This window comes from Ranitomeya variabilis, chromosome 1 (assembly GCF_051348905.1).
Source record: "Ranitomeya variabilis isolate aRanVar5 chromosome 1, aRanVar5.hap1, whole genome shotgun sequence".
NCBI lineage: Eukaryota > Metazoa > Chordata > Amphibia > Anura > Dendrobatidae > Ranitomeya > Ranitomeya variabilis.
Genome location: NC_135232.1, coordinates 302,617,657 through 302,640,423, shown reverse-complemented (window position 1 = coordinate 302,640,423; position 22,767 = coordinate 302,617,657). Strand labels below are relative to the sequence as shown.

Below are 22,767 nucleotides of genomic sequence, written 5' to 3'. Positions count from 1 at the left end.
GCGATCCAGTGACGTAACGGCGACTCACTTATCGTTCTCGCTGGTTGTTCGCTCCAGTTCGCTCCTTGTAAAACATTGCTGACATCGTTGCTTTTTATGTCAAACATGACGATACACGCCGACCTGACGACAAAATAAAGTTCTGGACTTCTAGCTCCGACCAGCGATATCACAGCGGGATCCAGATCGCTGCTGCGTGTCAAACACAACAAGATCGCTATCCAGGACGCTGCAACGTCACGGATCGTTGTCGTTCTCGTTGCAAAGTTGCTGAGTGTGACGGTACCTTTACACCCGTCCTTCCCCCAATTCCTCTTGGTTTCTGGGTTGAGGTCGAGGCGAGGATAAAGGCCCCTGAAGGTGACAACAGCACCCTCCCTAATCCCCCTCTGGGGGCATTAGGTTGAGACGCCTCAGGTAGGGCCTGTACAGGCAGCACTCTGCAGCTCCCAGCAATGGGCCAGCACACTGCGCCTGCATCCAGGGACCCCAGCCCAGCTGCAGGCTCCTGTTGGGGCCGGGGGGAGTGCAGGCAGGCATGGCACAGACAGACACAGGGCTCCCTGCGCCCCTGTCTCTGTGGCAGCACCAGCTCTATACTGCCTCAGGGGGAACCCTCACCAGGCCTCCCTTCCGCTTACAGCCCCACCGCTATCCTGCCTTTAAATCCGGGGGCGTCCTGTTCAGATCCGACCCCCTCCCGGCTTTCGCGCCGGCCTTAAGCCCTTCTGGGCATCAGGCATCTAATTTAGGCCCCGGCTTCGGCCTAGCTGAAGCGGCCGCCTCCTCTCCGCCCCCCCTGGCCCGCCCCCCGGATGACAAATATGACACTCTACAGTGTCAGAGGGGCGGATCGAGACAGAAAGGGCGTGTTTTTACACAGCTTTGCCGCCTTTTTCTCAGCTCTTTGCCCCCTTCTCCCCCTGCCTCTTCTCCTTGGCAGCCATTTCTACTGCAGCAAGGATTAACCCTGCATCTCCCGGTCAGCAAGACCAGGACCAGGCCAGCCAGTCTCCGGGGGGCACAGGACGGTGGATCTTCGGTGCTGGACCTAGGGGCAAACTGGTGGGGTAAGATCACAGCTGGGTTGTTTTAATCGGCTGTGAATCCATATTCCCTATAAGGCTCCCCTATAGGGTCCTCTGCATAGCTACCCCTGTAAGGTCCTCTGCATAGCAGCCCTTCTGCACTCTGTGCACTATGCCAGGCTCAAGGTCCAAGAGAACCAGGCAGGACTGCTATTATGCATTCTGCACAGCCTGCAGGACCGCTCTCCCCAGTGGCAGTATGTACCCACACTGCCAGGACTGCACTCAGACTACTGTGTCAGACCCCCAAGAGGCCCCTGCCAATGCTTCGGTGTCTAATGCCACGCCAGAATGGGTCAATCAGATGTCGCAATCTATGACACAGTCTATAGATAACCTAACCTCCACATTGCTTCAGGCTCTGCAGAGTCATGCCTCGGCTATGACCATTACCCAGCAAAGGGAGAGCTTGACTCAGGGACAGGATGACCTTGGCACATCCACGTCTAATTCAGGACGCAAGCGCACCCACAGTCCATCTACATCATCCCATAGCACTCGGTCATCCCCTTCTATCTAGGGAGAGACAGCGTAGTTCCAGGTCATCTAGACCGTCCCCTTCCAGAGACAGACAATGCAGATCTCCGCAATCCCAGACCAGAGAAGGCCTCCTCCCCAGCTCACCCAGCAGGGGACACCTCAGTGATACACAGGATTCGGAAAGCATCTGTGACTCTGACTCAGACAAGGAAATGGAGGGGTCCCGGATCCCAATCCCCCCTAGCAATACAGCGCTAGTTGAGGACTTAATCTCTTCCATCCATCGGGTGCTGGACATTTCTGATCCGCCACCAGAGGCCCCAGAACACAAGATTTCCTTTTGAAGGACCTCTGAAGCCACCTAAGGTTTTCTCTAACCACCCAGAGTTTAAGGCGATCCTTTAAAAAGCAGTTCTCACAGCCTGAGAAAAAATTTGCTAATCACAAATATCTGGAGGCGAGGTACCCCTTCCCGCAGAAGGATACCAAGGAGTGGACAGACCCATCTGAAGTGGACCCCCCAGTCTCTAGACTAGCAGCACAGACCCTCCTTTCACTGCCAGATAGCTCAACCCTCAGGGACGCAGCAGACCGGCAGGTAGAACGCATGGCTCGTTCAATTTTCGAGGCCGCAGGGGCATCCTGGCTCCCGCGTTCGCTTCAGTTTGGGCTGCCAAGGCCATTCTGGCCTGGGCCAAAAATTTACAAGCTGGCCTCCAAGCATCCGCTCCTGAGCTGTCGGACCAAGCGGTTCAAATAGCAGTCGTAGCAGATTACATGCTTCATGCAGCTCTGGATTCAGCAAGGGGTGTAGCGGGGATAGCATCAAACGCCATCACAATTCGGCGTATCCTCTGGCTGCGGGAATGGAAAGCCGACGCAGCTTCAAAGAAGTCCCTCACGCACCTCCCCTACCTCAGTGGGCGACTTTTCGGTGAACAATTGGACACGATGATATCCAACGCCACTGGGGGTAAGAGTACCTCTCTTCCCCAACTGAAACCTAAACGCACTTACAAGAAGCGTAACCAAACTCGATTCCGATCCTTTCGGAATTCTTCGGGCTGGTCCGTCTCGCGTCCAGCACAAAATCGTAACCGTTCCCCACGCAGGGACAACTCACGATCAACGCAAAGGTCGGACAAGACCTGGCAGTCAAAAGCAGCCCAGTCTAAACCCAGAGGAGGAAAATCTCAGATTTTCTCCTCATCATGACTCACGGACCCCGGAAGACACCACACCCGTAGGCGGACGACTTTTGCTCTTTCATCAAGTCTGGCTGCCTATTACAGAAGACAGGTGGGTCAGGGAACTAGTGTCTTCCGGATACAAGATAGAGTTCACCTCCAACCCACCGGACCGATTCTTCCTCTCTGTCCCCCCAAAACCACCAGCCAAGGCCCGTGCCTTCCGGCAAGCGGTCTCCTCGCTTTTTCAAGCAGGAGTCATAGTACCGGTCCCCACGGCCGAGCGCTTCCGAGGGTTCTACTCCAATCTATTCGTAGTCCCCAAGAAAGGAGGCAGCGTGCTGCCCATACTGGAGCTAAAACAACTCAACAAATACGTACGGGTCCGTCACTTCCGCATGGAGTCCCTTCGGTCCATCATTGCATCCATGGAGAAGGGAGAATATCTCGCCTCCATAGACATACAAGACGCATACCTGCATATACCGATTGCACCTGCTCATCAGAGATTTCTCAGGTTCGCAATCGACCAGGACCACTACCAGTTCGTGGCTCTCCCGTTTGGACTCGCCACGGCTCCCAGAGTGTTTACCACATGGCAGCCACCATGGACGACCTGCACTCCAGAGGCATAGTAGTCGTTCCATACTTGGACAAAGTCATCACCAACCCCGAGTCAGTCTCTGACCTTCCTGGGAATGCTATTCAACACCTCCAGGGGTCTAGTGCTCCTTCCCAAGGACAAGGCACTGACTCTCCGTCTAGCAGTTCGCACCCTCCTAGGCAAACCCTGTCGATCTCTCCGGTTTGCCATGAGAGTCCTCGGCAGGATGGGGGCAGCAATAGAAGCCGTCCCATTTGCCCAGTTTCGCCTCAGGCCTCTCGAACTAGCCATCCTCAAGTCCTGGGACAAGAACCCTTTCTCTCTCGACAGGGAGTTCCGGCTAATGTCGTCAACCAAGATGTCCCTGCACTGATGGCTCAAGCCAACCTCGCTAGCAAAGGGGAAATCCTTTCTCACAAGTCATTGGAAAGTTCTGACCACCGATGCGAGCCTGACGGGTTGGGGTGCCGTGCACCTACACCACAAGACACAGGGCTGGTGGTCCCCAGTGGAAGCGACCATGCCCATCAACATCCTGGAAATTCGTGCCATCCTCCTGGCATTGAGGGCCTTTCATCACTTACTGGCAGTCTCTCACATCAGAATACAGTCGGACAATGCCACAGCTGTGGCATGTGTGAATCACCAAGGGGGGACCCGCAGTACCCAGGCGATGCGAGAAGTGTCACATATCCTCCACTGGGCGGAGGACACAGGGTCAGTTCTCTCGGCGGTCCACATTCCAGGTGTGTACAACTGGGAAGCAGACTTCCTCAGCCGACAAGAAATAGACTCGGGAGAGTGGTCTCTCCATCCCGAAATTTTTCACCAGATCTGCCATCTCTGGGGGACCCCGGATGTGGACCTAATGGCATCCCACTTCAATGCCAAGGTCTCCAACTTCATGGCCAGAACACACGATCCGCGGTCGCTCGGAGCAGACGCTCTGGTTCAGGACTGGACCCAGTTCCAGCTTCTGTACATTTTTCCACCTCTCCCCCTGTTATCCAGAGTGGTGAGGAAGATCAAACAAGAGGGAGTTCCAACCATCCTAATTGCACCGGACTGGCCCAGACATACATGGTACGCCGACATCGTACAACTTACAGCAGACGCCCCCTGTCGTCTCCCCAACCGCCACGATCTTCTATCACAAGGCCCGTTCTACCACCAGAACTCAGGGGCTCTCAATTTGACGGCGTGGCCCTTGAGACCTAGGTTCTAACCCAGGCAAGGCTCTCGCCGGAACCGTGATCAGGGCACGGAAGCCAGCCTCTGCCAAGATTTATTACCGTACCTGGAAAGCTTTCTTTACCTGGTGCGCATCTCGTGGCCAGACCCCACTCCCTTATTCCCTACCCAAAGTACTTGGTTTTCTCCAATCGGGTCTGGAGGCCAGACTGTCATTGGGCTCGCTTACGAGCCTGCTGTCAGCCCTCTCAGTGCTTTTTCAAAGGCGCATTGCTACCAAGCCGCAATTAAGGACTTTCCTTCAGGGGGTTTCCCGATTGGTTCCCCCCTACAGACGACCACTAGAAACGTGGGACCTCAACCTGGTCCTGACAGCATTGCAGGAACCACCCTTCGAACCCCTTAAGGAGGTCCCGCTCCGCCTTCTCTCCCAGAAGGTGGTTTTCTTGGTGGCAATCACCTCGCTACGCAGGGTGTCTGAACTGACAGCACTCTCCTGCAGACGGCCCTTCCTGGCCTTTCACCAGGACAAGGTAGTTCTTCGTACAGTCCCATCCTTCCTTCCGAAGGTTGTGTCCAACTTCCACCTCAATGAGGAAATTTCACTACCATCCCTTTGTCCGGTTCCGGTTCATAGAGTGGAGAAGGCTCTGCATACGCTTGACCTCGTCAGGGCATTGCGTATATACGTGTCTAGGACTGCGTCCTTCCGGAGGTCTGATTCTCTTTTCCTCCTTCCAGAAGGCGGCCACAAGGGGATGCCAGCTTCCAAAGCTACCCTTGCCAGGTGGATCAAATCCACCATACAAGAGGCCTACCGCCTTAAGAATTCTCCTCTTCCAGCCGGTATTACGGCACACTCTACACGGGCGGTAGGGGCGTCCTGGGCCATTCGGCACCAGGCTTCGGCACAACAAGTGTGTAAGGCGGCCACTTAGACTAGCCTACACACGTTTACTAAACACTACAGGGTTCATACCCAGTCCTCAGCGGACGCGAGCCTGGGTAGATGTGTTCTGCTGGCGGCGGTGCCCTAAGTATAGGGGCCTGTCTGCACAATATTCGTCCATTGCTTCCCACCCAGGGACTGCTTTAGGACGTCCCATGGTCCTGTGTCCCCCAATGAGGCGACAGAGTAAAGGAGGTTTTTGTGTACTCACCGTAAAATCTCTTTCTCTTAGCCTCTAATTGGGGGACACAGCTCCCACCCTGTTGCCCTTTCCGGGCCATTGTAACTGTTGAGTTCTCATATTGTTTTCTTGAGCTCGTACATAGTTGCCTTCTTACAGGCATAATTATGTTATTCATGTTACGTTCCTCCTACTGCTTTTGCACAAAACTGGAGAAGGCTGACGCCGTCCAGGGGTGTATACTGCAGAGGAGGAGCCACAGTTAATCTTTTTCAGATTATGCATAGTGTCGCCTCCTACTGGACAGCAGCATAACACCCATGGTCCTGTGTCCCCCAATTAGAGGCTAAGAGAAAGAGATTTTACGGTGAGTACACAAAAATCTCCTTTTTTTTAAGAGAACCTGTGAGTAGGATCAACCCTTCTAAGCTGTCTATATGGGCTTGTAGTTCTTAGGAAGCTGAAAAAAAAAGTTACTTTGATATCTGTGCTACAATGTCTTATTCTAGAGAAAACCATATTTTTCTTATTTGTAAAGGACGATGGGCCGGGCACTAATTTGCATGAGAATCTGACTCTAAACATTATTTTTAATAAAAGGAGGCATTACCAGTGTGATATGTAATGGCCGGTCTCTGTGTGTGATTATACGTGACACATCTGCAGGTTCCTTTGAGCTTCAGCTTCCATCTTACAGGCAGACAGGGTTGTAATACCGTGCTTGCAATGAGACCATGTTCAGTTCTACTTTTCTGTGTTAGTTACATGTCTCACACATTGCTTCCTATGATAAATGGATTGGAAGGGTTGATCCTACTGATAGATTTCCTTTAACAAACAATGTACAGAAACGCCACTTCTACAATCCTGTTCTGTTCACTCGTATATTATTGGCCACATCAGTGACGTATTGGTCACTTCTACAGCCAGTGATTGGCTTAAGTGGCCAAGTGATTGTCCGGCACTGGAAGCACTGGAAATGGAGTGATGGGGGATTAGTGAGCTGAGTTTATAATGAGTTTATTTTTATTCCTGATGCATTTTGAGAGTTTTGTGAAATAAAATTCTGGTGTTAATACCCTTTTACACCTTTCTCCATTGTGTTTTATTTTATTATTTAATTTTTTTTACAATAGGAAAGAAGTAGATGATTTCCTAGAAGGTACTGAGAATGGATCCATCAAGATTAATGCTCTTTCTGTATTCAAGATCGCTCGTAAACTTTTATTTATATTTCGGACACGAGTAGACAAAATGGTGAGTGGCATTATTTAAAACATATTATAATTTTTTGTTTTATGACAAATTATTCATTGTTTTATTTCTAGTATAGTCACAACTACATGGTTTCTCATAGGCATTTGTGACCTTTGCACACCAGATCTCACAACTGGGTGTCACGTAGGGAAATTTGTTAAGCATCTTGTTTGGGCATATTTGGATAGGTCATTAGTTTCAGATTTTTAGGGGTCTGACACCTGGCACCTCCACGGATCAGTTGTTATAATCTTTGGTGGCAGCCGGATGTGAATACTGTATAGAGCAGTACTGTGTAGCTATGTGTAATGTGTAAGGGCAGCTTCTGGGTACTGCAGATCAGACCCTATTCACGTGATTCAAGCTGATCTTCAGTTCTCTGTGCTAGCTGCTACACATTGGAACACCCCTTCGCACCTCCACATATCTAGTAGAAAAAAGTTGTCTTGTGCTTTTTGGCAATAAAACTCAGATTTCAGTCACTTATTATCATTATCAACGTTTGAGATTATTTCAGAATGATTTTTAGAAGTAAAAAAATATAAAAATAAAAGTAAATAAATAATAATGTGGAGGTGCAGAGGGCCTGATATAAAGTTATTAGGAGAAGTCAACTGCATCAATCAGAGGTTGAGGTAGAGGGATGAGGTTTGCAGGCATGATCAGGAGGCAACCATCAGGCCACTCATTGTCATGCATCCTAATTAGTGATGAGCGAGTGTACTTGTTGCTCGGGTTTTCCTGAGCATGCTCGGGTGATCTCTGAGTATTTGTTAGTGTTCGGAGATTAAGATTTCATCGCCTCAGCTGAATGATTTACTGCTATTAGCCAGGCTGAGTACATGTGGGGGTTGCCTGGTTGCTGGGGAATCCCCACATGTAATCAAGCTGGCTAGTAGCTGTAAATCATGCAGCTGCGGCGATGAAAACTAAATCTCCGAACACTAACAAATACTCGGAGATCACCCTTAGCGTGCTCAGGAAAACCCGAACGAGTATACTCGCTTATCGCTAATCCTAATACAAGTGGAAAGTGCTTCATCCATAAAATGCTACAATTTTTTTTCTCACTTGTCATCCTGGTGCAATTCATATACAATCCGTTTTCTTACAGCAGCAAGAATTAATAACTTACAAGACCATTTATAGTTTCCTGTGTTATAGAACTGCAATCTATTCGTAGAAAATGAATGCTACACTGTGGTTCCTTATGGTATTCGATTTCTTTTTTTTTGTGCACTCATAGAGTTGAATGGGTGAGTTTCTTCTGATTTGCAGAAGAAACTAGTGCATGTTGCGATTTTTTTTTCCCACATGCAGATTCAGTCACTGAAAAAATTGCTCATCTGCGCTGCCCCATTGAACAACATTGGTCCGAGTGCTACACGTTTTTTTCACAGACAGCACTCAAACCCAAAATACAGTCATGTGAATTAGCCATTACTAGATACAGAGGGCTGAAATACACAGGTTGATATAAAGATACTGCAAGGTATAACAACAAGGTGGTTTTATTGAGGAAAATCTGATGGCAAGTTCTGTTTAAAAAAACAAACAAACACACAGAGACCCTAGCTGAATTTTAATTTGTAGCATATGGATTCCCTAGCAGGATCTTTCTGTAAGATCCAAGAATTATAGAAAAGGTTCCATACAAATATACGTTCTGGAAGTCAGGAGGTACTTTTCATTACATTATGTTAAATTAGCCTATCCAATGTTTGTGTCTTTGTAGCGGTTTGAAAAACTTTGTCGCTGTATCCTAACCAGTATGGAGTGTGAGAATGAACCAAAGGTATGGACTGAATTCTGATGTTATCTATATTTGTTTTAGCCCATTGTATTACTGTAGCCCATTGTATTACATTTTTAGCCCATGTTTTAGCCCATTGTATTACTGGGGTTGACTCGTCTGTCACAGAGAAAAATTAAAATCCATAAGACATCTCTGGAGAGGGGACTTAACACCCTCACATTGAACATATTAGATTAATTATAACTGGGGAAGTGAGAAGCAGAGATAACACTTCAATCTCCATTAAAGTAGGGGTCTCCTGCAGTGAACAGGTAATGATCACATGAGATTTGTTCTAGGGAAAAGACAGCAAGACTGAGATTCATTTACACAGAGGCCGGAAGTACTCTTCCCTCCCAAGGCATACGCTTCATCTGATCAAAGCACTGATCACAGATCTTTTGGAGCAAGTTGTCAGTGATGAATATTGGGTGTCTGCATTGATCCGATATTTATGGGAGACACATTTTCAGCGTCTTAGCAAAGGGACGAACATAATGCATTCACTCACATCACCATAAGGCCATTCTATCCCCTCCAACTTAATAACAGACCGATGGATGATGCTATCCTGGCCATCTTTCATCTCTGTATAAAGGTAAAATTGCAATAGGAAACATATCGACAATATTTGCCACCTGGAACCTCCAGGGGCGAAGGTATCCTTTAATTTGAGGATCTCATAAAATTCTGAAAGACACAGCACATCCCACAACTAGACCCCACTTGAGCTTACCACTGAGTGGTATATGGGTGTAACCTTGATCTAATAATTAGAAGAATTTGGGATTGGTCATGTATTAGTCCTGGAAGGTACAGCTTGCTGTAGGTCCTGTCTGTTTTCCTAAGGAGTACCTCCCTCAGCTAATCTCTGAGCCATTTCCGTAACATCAGGTTTAGTAATTTTCTTTTGTTTTCCCTTTTGTTTTATGTAATTGTATATACTGTATTGTTTTGTTCCCATCTTGTATCATCTTTGTATATTTTTGTGATAAACACTATCTACCTTCCCAGATTAAATATATACAATTTAATAGCTCTGTTCCTCTTTCTCAGTAAACCGCACCCCTAAAGCTATACGCTACCTTGTAACTGGTGTCCAGTCAGCCTGTATAAACGGTTGGTGGTGGCAGCTAGTGGTTCTTTTTTGTTCTTGTGAAGTTGTCAGTGATTGTACTGGGGTATATACATAAATTGGATTGGATTGCGTTGGAATCAGAGGTGTATATACCATATGCTCACTGTGAGTTCCCCGAAAACCAGCCTAGTAGTTGAAGCAGCCGCATCCAACGTTTGTCAGTCATTTGTGTAATTGTCCTGATTATTGTAGGCAGCAGAGTTGAGTCTCAAGTCTCCTTGCCAACCACAGTGTAGAGCTAGATCCTCGTACACATCAATGAGCTATTTTAGGCAACTGCTTCTCCTACCCTATGACAGACTATTATGTAAGATCCAGTTAGACAGTCACTGTTGCCTGCCTATGTCTAGTATAGTATAGTGTATTTTGATACACTGTGTGCACAATTATTACAAGTGGCTATTTTGACCATATCATCATATTTATGCAGATTTTCCAAGCCCAAGCTGTATAAACCTGGATGCTTATTGGATGAAGCAGATCAGGTGATGTGCATTTGTGTAATGAGGGAGGGTGCGGCCTAAGGATATCACCACCCGTTACCAAAGTGTGCAGAATTATTAGGAAGCTTGTTTTCCTTGGGCAAAATGAGCCAAAAACTGAGATTCAAATGACACTGAAAAGTCAAAAATTGTTAAGTCTAACAGAGGGATGCAGCACTCTTGAAATTGCTAAGATATTGAGACTAGATCACAGAACCTTCAAATGTTTTGCTGCAAATGGTGAAGAGTGTTGCAGAAAAGTGTTGAAAAAAAGAAAAAGATTTACATTAACTGCCAGAGATTTGAGAAGAATGAAACGTGAAGGGACCAGGAGCCCATTATCCTCCAGGGCTGCCATATTCCAGACCTGAACCCCCCCCTGGAGCACCCAGAAGTACAAGGTGTTCAGTGCTCAGACACATGGCCAAGATAAGGAAGACTGAAACCCGACCATCACTGAACTAGACACATAAATAGAAATGTCAAGACTAGGCCAAGAAATATCTGAGACTGACTGATCGTCTACAGATTGAGAAACAGACAAACTCCATGGATGGAAGGCTTATGACTGTTATTGAAAAGAAGGGCGGCTATATTAGTCACTGATATTTTTTTAAATGTCAGAAATGTATTTTTTGCACATTTTGAGTTACTTGGTAATTATTCCCACATTAGCAGTTGAAAATAAGCAATTGTGGTGGGAAAATTTACGTTCAGTTGCAGGCAAAACCTCACTTTTACTTTCTTTAAATATTCATGGTTCAGGTTTATTAACCATTTGGATTGATTAGCAGCACTGTAGTTGTTAGATAATAAAATTACCGTATTTTTCGGACTATAGGACGCACCGGACTATAAGGCGCACCCAGGTTTTAGAGGTGGAAAATAGGGAAAAAATATTTGAAGCAAAAAAAATGTGGTAAAATAATTAATAACATAAATAACATACTATTATATGTGGTGTTATTATATATAATAGTATGTTATTATGTTGGAAGCTGCGGGACCAGTGTGGTGTCTGTGAAGTACGATATGAAGACGCTGGAGGGTGAGTATAAGGGCTCATTTCCACATGCGAGGCACACGTCCGTATCTCGCATGTGGAAACCAAGCTCTGGCGCCGGCACTTTGGAGCGGAGCTGTGCAGCTCCATGTGTTCCTATGCGGCCGCACGCTCCGCTCTGGAGTGCCGGCGCCAGAGCTTGGTTTCCACATGCGAGATACGGACGTGTGCCTCGCATGTGGAAATGAGCCCTAAGAATGGGTGCACAGGGCTTATAGTGAAAGCACCACTCCAGCACTGCAAAATAACACTGGAGTGCTGCTTTAAAATCCCATGGGAGAACTATAACTCCCAGCATGTCCTGCAGATCCTATGACATGCTGGGAGTTATAGTTCACCAAAGGAATGGCAGAGTGCTTTATTGTGTTTTGTAAAGACTGACCTCTTAATTGTGGCAGTCAGCCACACTGTGGTGAGGTAAAAGCTGGAGCATCCCATGGCTGCACACACACAGAGCCCTCCCTGTTGTTGCCCTTCCACAGCGCAGGACATAAGAGGAAGCTGCAGATTCTAGGTGGTCTGAAGGACCTGTGATGATGTCAGAAGAGGGAGGGCTCTGAGCTGCCATGTGATGCTCCAGCCCGCCCACTTCTGACATCACACAGGTCCTCCTGCACAGAACTCGTCCAGCACAGGCAGGTATGCAGCGATCTCCTGGCCCCTGCTGCTGCCTCCTCCTCCCCCGGACACACAGATTCTCCCCGGAATCAGTGCTGGGGAAACTGTGTGTCGCTGCTTAAGTGCAGTATTCATTTGCTGCTCCCGGCTCACCGCTCAGCTGATCGGTGGGCGGGGAGCAGCTAATAAATATTCACTGCACTTAATCAGCAGGGCCATGTGCTTTCCCCAGCAGCTGATTCCGGGCAGCGGGGACATCCTGAAGTGGGATAACAGTGCGATCCCACTCCCTGCTGCCCCCCTCCCCACATGCTATATCCGTAGTATAAGACGCACCCACACTTTCCTCCCAAATTTGGAGGAAAAAAAGTGCGTCTTATAGTCGGAAAAATACGGTAATCATCAAAATAACAAATTGCCTAATAACTGTGCACACAGTGTAGAAAAGACCAATCATAGATCACATTTAAATAAGAGATGAATTTGATTTTTTTTTTTCAAAAGTAATCTTAACTTTGTGTGTACTTTTAGAATGAACTCAGTTTTTGGCGCTGTGAAAATTCCACAGTGAATAGGAGCTGTCCTACCTAGATTTCCCACACTGTATCCATAACCAAGTCCCCATGTGTTAAAATAGTTTTTTGGCCTGGCTTTTGTAGCAGATGTCATCTTATGCTTTGCATAGGGTGAACATTCTCAGAAAGAATTCACATACTGCGTATTTCAAAATGCAAACCAAAGGTCGATTTTCTTGTGAAGATGATATTTTTTTTTTTAAATCTCATCCACTAGCAGTGACTGTATTATGCTGCTGACAATTCACAGGAAATACGCTACCCATGTATTGCTTTCATTTAGACTCCTGAAGATCCGCAAACTACTAGTGTAGCCTCCAAAGGGCAAAGAAGCACCAGTGTTTCCCACTTTTATATAATTGTGACCCTAAGCAGCTCAAGTTTTCTTAAAGAGTCTTGTTTTTGTCAGTGTCACACTATTGCACTATATAAAATGCAAAATATATTGAAGTCTGTATGTGTGCATATTATATTAGGTTATATCCCTTCCAGGTCTGGTTCATTTCTCTTGCCTTATCTAAAGATCTCACTCTCTTGTGGATAAAACAAATTAAAGACATTTTATGGCTGTGCTGCGAGTTTCTTAAGATATTAAAAGTGAGTATTTAAGATAATAGTTGTGTGTCACATAATAATTGCTGTCATGCTCAGATATGAGATGGATATTTGTCTTGTTCTCTGTTCAGCCTGATATCCTTCAGGATTCCAAGCTTATCACTCTCTACCTCACCATGCTGGTCAACTTCACAGATACCTCCACCTGGAAGATCTGCAGAGGGAAAGGTAGGACTTTTTAAAAGGAGCTGTACTTTTAACAAACTTTGCATATATCAATAGTACATGCAATTGCAAGAAACTTTGTAATGTATCCTATAAGAGAAATCAGCTTCCCTCCCCACTTATCAGCTCAAGTCCATCTTGCTCAGAGGAGACAGGTGTCATGTGAGCACAGCCCATTCTCTTCTATGCAAAGGGAAAGGTGTACAGGAGTCAGCAGCATATCTGGGCAATGTGCTGTCCTTCTATAATGCCCATTTTATTAAATACATTAGAGGAGATCAGTGTTAATACTTTACGGACGACATGCAATCTTTTTTTTAGGACTATGGCTGATACAGTTTTGTACTGTATTTTATGAGCTCTGGTTGGATAGTATCAAAAGTATAAAATGTAGATCTAGTTACTGGGGTCTGTTTATTATAGGTTGTGTTATCTTTATTTTTAGTTCCCACTAAATGTTGCCAATGTTTTTATATCACTCTAAGGGTATGTTTCCACGTTCAGGAAACGCAGCGTGTTTGACGCTGCGTAGAGCCGCAGCGTCAAACACGCAGCGTCCAGATGTTACAGCATAGTGGAGGGGATTTCATGAAATCCCGTCTCCACTGTGCTGTAAAACACGCAGGCGGCAGACCCGCGTAAACGGACATGCGGTGCGTCTTTTCAGAATGCAGCATGTCTGTTTACAATGCGGCGACGCTACGTCGCCGCCCCGTAAATGTACCATAGACTATCATTAGATGCAGTAAAACCACATCTAATGATTAGTCACATGCGTAGTAACTGCGTAAATGCAGCTTACTACGCATGTCTGCCGGCTCACCTGTCCCGCCGCCGGAAGTCCCTCGTCCACTGCAGTTCTTGCGATAACTTCTCTTATCGCGAGAACTGCCGTGCACGTGACCAGGAGTTATCTCCGGTCACTAGTCTGGTTCTTGCAAACAGCTGATCAGCTGATTGTGAGAACGCTGCAGTGTAGGTGATCGCTGGAGAGTTATCTCCTGCGATCGTCTACAGGCTCTGCTACATCTGGATGTCAAGCATCCAGATGTAGCAGAGCCGGACTCGTCTAGACTGTGTGCACATACAACACACGACATGCGACATACAACATGCGACATACAACATGTGACGTGCGACATGTGACGTGCAACATACGACATGCAACATGTCACATGCGTCATGCAACATGCTGTATGCGACGTGCAACATACCACATGCGACATACAGCATGCAACATTCGACATACAACATGCGACAGACAACATGCGACATGCAACATGCGACATGCAACATGCGACATACAACATGCGATATGTGACATGCGACGTGCGACATGTGATGTGCGACATGTGACGGGCAACATATGACATGCAACATGTCACATGCATCATGCGACATGCAACATGCTGCATGCGACGTGCAACATGCGACATACAACATGCGACATGCAACATGCTACATACAATATGCAACATACTGTACATACATACAGAACATGCAACATTCATAACATACATACATTACATATATACAGTACAAAAAATACATACATATAGACATACAGTACATTAAACATAGAGTACATACTCACCATCACCTTGTCACCTTGATCCCCGAAGCCATTGTCACCTGTAACAAATAATAAAATAAAACAAACAATATACTCCCTGATCCGCTGATATCCAATTAAAACGAGTGTCCCACATCGATCTCCCGTGGAGAGCAGCCACATCAGCTGATGTGACCGCTCTCCAGGGGCTCCAGGAATACAGTGATGGAAGGTATCCTTTCACAGTGTATTTCCCACAATGTATTCCTCTGCTCCTGTGAGAAAATAGTCCCTAGTCTCACTTGTGGCACTGCTGTATGGGAAAATTCCCACAGAGATTTGCCATAAAGTGAGACTCTGAACTAAGGTAACCTCAGTGATAGGCTATATGCACAAGTTGCGGATTAGCCTTTCGAATTTCTGGTGCGGATTCTGCATCTCTTGGCAGAAAACGCAGCGGCGGATTTGTTGCGTTTTTTGTGCGGATCCGCAGTGTTTTTGGTGCGGTTTTGCTGCGGATTTTTTTTGCAGATTTTCAGCATTTTTTACCCCTTCGGATTTCTATAATGGAATGGGTACAAAAACGCTGCAGATCTGCAAAAAAGAAGTGACATGCTACTTCTTTTAATCCGCAGCGTTTACGCAAGGAATTTTCCGCACCATCTGCACAGCGTTTTTTTCTCTCATTGATTTACATTGTACTGTAAATCAATGGCGGATCTGCAGCGTTTCTGCACCGCAAAAAACGCTGCGGATCCACAGAGAATCCGCAACGTGTGCACATACCCATACACTGCAGGAGCCATTGTCTCCTGTCAGTGTGTCACTGGAGGGCCTATAGAGCGGTGACATCACCCGATGTCACTGTTCTATATGGGAGATCGTCGTGGGACATTCGTTACTAATTGGACTACGGTGGAAAGTAAGTATACGGTTGGTTTATTATTTTTACTTTTTTTTGCAGGCGTTCAAGTATGGTAAGTATGGTGAAATTAAGAAGAATAAAATACTTTTTCTGGCTGTGTCTTTATTTTTTTTTTTTTTACACTTTCACTACAATAGGATTAGTAATGGATGGGCGTTTTATTGACGCCTCTCTATTATTAACCGGGCTTTATGTCACCTTATATTAGCAACGTGACATTAACCCCTTATTACCCCATATCCCACAGCTACAGGGGAGTGGGAAGAGAGCTGCTAAGTGCCGGAATTGGCGCATCGTATAGATGTGCCATTTCTGGGGCGACTGCGGGCTGGTATTTGTAGCTGGGGGGGGTTGGGGCAATATCCATGGCCCCTCTCTAGGCTATGAATATCAGCCCGCAGCTGTGTGCATAGCCTTTCTGGCTATAAAATATAGGGGGACCCCACGTCATTTTTTTTTCTTGGGGGTCCCCCTATTTTTATAGCCAGTAAAGGCTACGCAGACAGCTGCGGGCTGATATTCATAGCCTGAGAAGCTCCATGGGTATTAACCCCTTCCCAGGCTACAAACATCAGTCCCCCAGGCGCTGGCTTTCCCTCTCTGGAGCAGAAAATTGCGCTGGAGCCCACGCCATTTTTTTTTCAAATTTTATTTTTTTTTTAAATTAAACATATTGCATTTAAGGCAGGCATCAATACCCGGCACTGCCGTGGGCACTCGGGACCGGAGCGTTCAGCTGCATAGAAATACATGTGAAATAAATATATGCAAACACAGATGAACCAAAAATCACTAATGAATTCTAAATGAAATCAATAGTCGAAAAAAATCACTATCAAATTACAGTGATTGGTGCTCTGTGAGAGTGTGAAAAACCACTTATACAAGGGATACCAAACCCAACCAATATACGGATACCCAGAAAAACACCAAACAGAAAGTAGGTATAAAAATGCCTTTATTACATATAATTGGCCAGATAAAAACAAAACTTGTGTGCGCACAACAGGACAAAAGAATATAAACCATATAAATGTTCAATAATTTAGTGGTTATGGCTGACCCAGTTATTTATATAAGTAGCGCCTCCCAAGAATGACGGTAATATTAAAGGACGGGGGAAGTGAAAATTTTTTTCTTTAAGCTAAAAAGAGGGGGGATTCCAATGACTCATAAACAAAGTGTATCAAAATGTAACAAAAATACACCAAGTATCCACATAGCAGTGCAAATAGTGCGATGTGTAAAACTGCAATTAATGTTCAAAAACACAGCTAAAAATGTATATACGATCCACAAAATGTCCACTAGCAGTATAAAGTGCAATTAGTGCAATGCTCAAAGCTGTAATTAAAGTGCAATACCACAGCCGGAAATATGATCCATACAAAATGTGCAAAGTGCAAATATATGGGAGGTACACTCTAACTACCTTACTGGGTCTGCCACGTCCCATATTAGTGCACCCCGACGCGGCGTTTCGGATTATATCCTTCGTCATTGCACTTTGCACTTTTTGTATGGATCATATTTCCGGCTGTGGTATTGCACTTTAATTACAGCTTTGAGCATTGCACTAATTGCACTTTATACTGCTAGTGGACATTTTGTGGATCGTATATACATTTTTTGCTGTGTTTTTGAACATTAATTGCAGTTTTACACATTGCACTATTTGCACTTTGCACTTCTATGTGGATACTTGGTGCATTTTTGTTACATTTTGATACACTTTATTTATGAGTCATTGGAATCCCCCCTCTTTTTAGCTTAAATTTTTTCCCGCTTCCCCCGTCCTTTAATATTACCGTCATTCTTGGGAGGCGCTACTTATATAAATAACTGGGTCAGCCATAACCACTAAATTATTGAACATTTATATGGTTTATATTCTTTTGTCCTGTTGTGCGCACACAAGTTTTGTTTTTATCTGGCCAATTATATGTAATAAAGACATTTTTATATCTACTTTCTGTTTGGTGTTTTTCTGGTTATCCGTATATTGGTTGGGTTTGGTATCCCTTGTATAAGAGAGAGACTTGTGTGAGTTTCTCGCGTGTGTGACCCCAGCCTAATGCAGATTTCGTGTGTGTGTCTTTATTTAAGGCCGGGATCACACATGCAAGAAACTCGGACGAGTCTCGCATTTTAATACCCGACACTGGCGCCGGCACTCGGGAGTGGAGCGTGCAGCTGCATAGAAATACATGCAGCTGTACACTCCGCTCCCGAGTGCTTGCGGCAGGGCCGGGTATTAAGATGCGAGACTCGTCCGAGTTTACTCTGTCGCCTCATTGGGGGACACAGGACCATGGGTGTTATGCTGCTGTCCACTAGGAGGTGACACTATGCATAATCTGAAAAAGATTAACCGTGGCTCCTCCTCTGCAGTATACACCCCTGGACGGCGTCAGCCTTCTCCAGTTTTTGCTTAGTGTCGCATAGGAGGCACACCTAAGATTTTTTACTCCGTTTTTTTTTTTTCCGACGGATTACAGATGAAGAAAAGTGGGTCTCCTGTGAGACTCCCGGCATGGCTCATTCCTTGGCCCCCTATTATGGGGTGTCTGGTTGAAATAGAGATGGCTGTTCCCCATGTCGCTCCTTCCCCAGTCCCTCGGGTGCTGGTTTGAAGTCGAGACCCCCCCTCCTTCCCCAATTCCTCTTGGTTTCTGGGTTGAGGTCGAGGCGAGGATAAAGGCCCCTGAAGGTGACAACAGCACCCTCCCTAATCCCCCTCTGGGGGCATTAGGTTGAGACGCCTCAGGTAGGGCCTGTACAGGCAGCATTCTGCAGCTCCCAGCAATGGGCTAGCACACTGCGTCTGCATCCAGGGACCCCAGCCCAGCTGCGGGCTCCTGTTGGGGTCGGGGGGAGTGCAGGCAGGCATGGCACATACAGACACAGGGCTCCCCTGCCTCAGCCCCACCGCTATCCTGCCTTTAAATCCGGGGGGGTCTGGTTCAGATCAGACTCCCCCTTCCCCGGACTTCCGCGCCGGCCTGGAGCCTTTCTGGGCATCAGGCATCTAATTTAGGCCCCGGCTTCGGCCTAGCTGAAGCCGCCGCCTCTTCTCCGCCCCCTGGACCGCCCCCCGCCCCGCCCCCGGATGACAAATATCACACTCTACAGTGTCATAGAGGGGGTGGATCGAGACAGAAAGGGCGCGTTTTTACACAGCTTTGCCGCCTTTTTTCTCAGCTCTCCGCCCCCATCTCCCCCTGCCTCTTCTCCTCGGCGGCCATTTCTACTGCAGCAAGGATTAACCCTGCATCTCCCGGTCAGCAGGACCGGGCCAGCCAGTCTCCGGGGGGCACAGAACTGTGGATCTTCGGCACTGGACCTAGGGGCAAACTGGTGGGGTAAGATCACAGCTGGGTTGTTTTACTCGGCTGTGAATCCATATTCCCTATAAGGCTCCCCTGTAGGCTCCTCTGCATAGCTACCCCTGTAAGGTCCTCTGCAGGCCCTTCTGCACTCTGTGCACTATGCTGGGCGCAAGGTCCAGGAGAACCAGGCAGGACTGCTATTATGCATTCTGCACAGCCTGCAGGACCGCTCTCCCCAGTGGCAGCACGTACGCACTGCCAGGACTGCATCCAGACTACTGCGTCAGAGCACCAAGAAGCCCCTGTCAATGCCTCGGGGTCTAATGCCACGCCGGAATGGGTCACTCAGAGGTCGCAATCTTTGACGTAGTCTATAGATAACAAACCTCCACGTTGCTTCAGGCTCTGCAGAGTCATGCCTCGGCTATGACCGTTACCCAGCAAAGGGAGAGCTTGACTCAGGAACAGAACGACCTGGCACATCCACGTCTAGGTCAGGATGCAAGCGGACCCATAGGTCAAGTCCATCTGCGTCATCCCATAGCACACGGTCATCCCCTTCTAGGGAGATACACCGTAGGTCCAGGTCAGTTCCAGGTCATCTACACCGTCCCCTTCCAGGGGCAGACAATGCAGATCTCCGCAATCCCCGATCAGAGAAGGCCTCCTCCCCAGCTCATCCAGCAGGCGACGCCTCAGTGATACACAGGATTCAGAAGGCATCTGTGACTCCGACTCAGACAGGGAAACGGAGGGGTCCCTGATCCCAATCCCCCCTAGCAATATAGCGCTAGTCGAGGACATAATCTCTTCCATCCATCAGGTGCTGGACATTTCAAATCTGCCACCAGAGGCCCCAGAACAAGATTTCCTTTGAAGGACCTCTGAAGCCGCCTAAGGTTTTCTCTAACCACCCAGAGTTTAAAGCGATCCTTAAAAAGCAGCTCTCACAGCCTGAGAAAAAATTCGCTAATCGCAAATATCTGGAGGCAAAGTACCTTTTCCCACAGAAGGACACCGAGGAATGGACAGATCCACCCGAAGTGGACCTCCCAGTCTCTAGACTAGCAGCACAGACCCTCTTTTTCACTGCCAGATAGCTCAACCCTCAGGGACGCAGCAGACCGGCAGGTAGAACGCATGGCTTGTTCAATTTTTCGAGGCGTCAGGGGCCTCCCTGGCTCCCGCGTTCGCTTCAGTTTGGGCTGCCAAGGCCCCTGGCTTGGGCCAAAAATTTACAAGCTGGCCTCCAAGCATCTGCTCCTGAGCTGTCGGACCAAGCGGTTGAAATAGCAGTTGTAGCATATTACATGCTTCATGCAGCTCTGGATTCAGCAAGGAGTAATAGCGGGGATAGCATCAAACGCCATCACGATTCGGCGTATCCTCTGGCTGCGGAATGGAAGCCGGACGCAGCCTCAAAGAAGTCCCTCACGCACCTCCCATATCTCAGTGGGTGACTTTTTCGGTGAAGAGTTGGACACAATGATATCCAATGCCACCGGGGGTAAGAGTACCTCTCTCCCTCCACTGAAACCTATACGCACTTACAAGAAGTGTAACAAACCCGATTCCGATCCTTTCGGAATTCCTCGGGTTGGTCCGTCTCCCGTCCAGCACGTAACCGTTCCCCACACAGGGACAACTCACGGTCGACGCAAAGGTCGGACAAGACCTGGCAGTTAAAAGCAGGCCAGTCAAAGCCCAAAGGAGGAAAACCTCAGACTTTTTTCCTCCTCATGACTCACGGACTCCGGAAGACATCCCACCCGTAGGCGACTTTGCTCTTTTCAGCAAGTCTGGATGCCTACTACAGAAGACAGGTGGGTCAGGGAACTAGTGTCTTCCGGATACAAGATAGTGTTCAACTTCCAACCTACCGAACCGATTCTTCCTCTCTGTTCCCCCAAAACCGCCAGCCAAGGCTCGTGCCTTCCACCAAGCGGTTTCCTTGCTTCTTCAAGCAGGAATCATAGGACCGGTTCCCTCGGCCGGTTACTTCCGATGGTTCTACTCCAATCTATTCGTAGTCCCCAAGAAAGGAGGCAGAGTACGGCCCATACTGGACCTAAAACAACTCCACAAATACGTACGGGTTCGTCACTTCCGCTGGAGTCCCTTCAGTCCATCATTGCGTCCATGGTGAAGGGAGAATATCTCGCCTTCATAGATATACAAGACGCATACCTGCATATACCGATTGCACCTGCTCATCAGAGTTTTTTCTCAGGTTCGCAATCGACCAGGACCACTACCAGTTCGTGGCTTTCCCGTTCGGACTCGCCACGGCTCACAGAGTGTTTACCAAGGTCATGACAGCCACCATGGACGTCCTGCACTCCAGAAGCATAGTAGTCGTTCCATACCTGGACGATCTACTCATTAAGGCTCCTACCTTCAAGGACTGCGAGCTCAGCGTCTCAATCACAACCGACACTCTGAGTCGCATGGGCTAGTTAGTCAACCTACAAAGGTCATCACCAACCCTGAGTCTGTCTCTGACCTTCCTGGGAATGCTATACAACACCTCCAGGGGTCTAGTGCTCTTTCCCAGTGACAAGGCACTGGCTCTCCGCCTAGGAGTTCGCATCCTCCTCCGCAAACCCCCTCGATCTCTCCGGATTGCCATGAGAGTCCTCAGCAGGATGGGGACAGCAATAGAAGCGGTCCCATTTGGCCCAGTGTCACCTCAGGCCTCTCCAACTAGCCATTCTCAAGTCCTGGGACAGGAATCCTTTTTCCTCTCGACAGGGAATTCCAGCTAATGTCGTCAACCAGAAGGTCCCTGCACTGGTTGCTCAAGCCAACCTCGCTAGCAAAGGAGAAATCCTTTCTCACAGGTCAATGGAAGGTTCTGACCACCGATGCGAGCCTGACGGGTTAGGGTGCAGTGCACCTACACCACAGGGCACAGGGCAAGTGGTCCCCAGTGGAAGCGACCATGCCCATCAACATCGTGGAAATTCATGCCATCTTCCTGGCATTGAGGGCCTTCCATCACTTACTGGCAGCCTCTCACATCAGAATACAATCGGACAATGCCGCGACTGTGGCATATGTGAATCACCAAGGGGGGACCCGCAGTACCCAGGCGATGCGAGAAGTGTCACACATCCTCCACTGGGTGGAGGACACAGGCTCGGTTCTCTCGGCGGTCCACATTCCGGGTGTGGACAACTGGGAAGCAGACTTCCTCAGATGACAAGGAATAGATTCGGGAGAGTAGTCTCTCCATCCCGAAATTTTTGCCAGATCTGCCATCGCTGGGGGACCCCAGATGTGGACCTAATGGCATCCCACCAATGCCAAGGTCTCCAACTTCATGGCCAGAGCACACGATCCGCGGTCCCTTGGAGCAGACGCTCTGGTTCAGGACTGGACCCAGTTCCAGCTTCTGTACATTTTTCCACCTCTCCCCCTGTTATCCAGAGTGATGAGGAAGATCAAGCAAGATGGAGTTCCAACCATCTTAATCGCACCGGTCTGGTCCAGACATACAAGGTATGCCGACATTGTACAACTTTCAGCAGACGCCCCCCGCAGGCGCCTCCCCGACCGCCCGGATCTTCTATC

At 47.7% G+C, this 22,767-nt stretch overlaps 1 protein-coding gene across 3 annotated transcripts in view; it reads left to right on the top strand.

Moving 5' to 3' along the window:
- The window catches only part of UBE3B (ubiquitin protein ligase E3B), an 88,948-nt gene that overhangs the window by 26,510 nt on the left and 39,671 nt on the right, over positions 1-22,767 (top strand). For all 3 annotated transcript variants that reach the window (XM_077295840.1, XM_077295859.1, XM_077295850.1), the window contains 4 exons: positions 6,817-6,937; positions 8,673-8,732; positions 13,101-13,205; positions 13,295-13,391. In XM_077295840.1, coding sequence (XP_077151955.1) covers positions 6,817-6,937; positions 8,673-8,732; positions 13,101-13,205; positions 13,295-13,391 — 383 coding nt within the window. The remainder of the gene's footprint in view (positions 1-6,816; positions 6,938-8,672; positions 8,733-13,100; positions 13,206-13,294; positions 13,392-22,767) is intronic.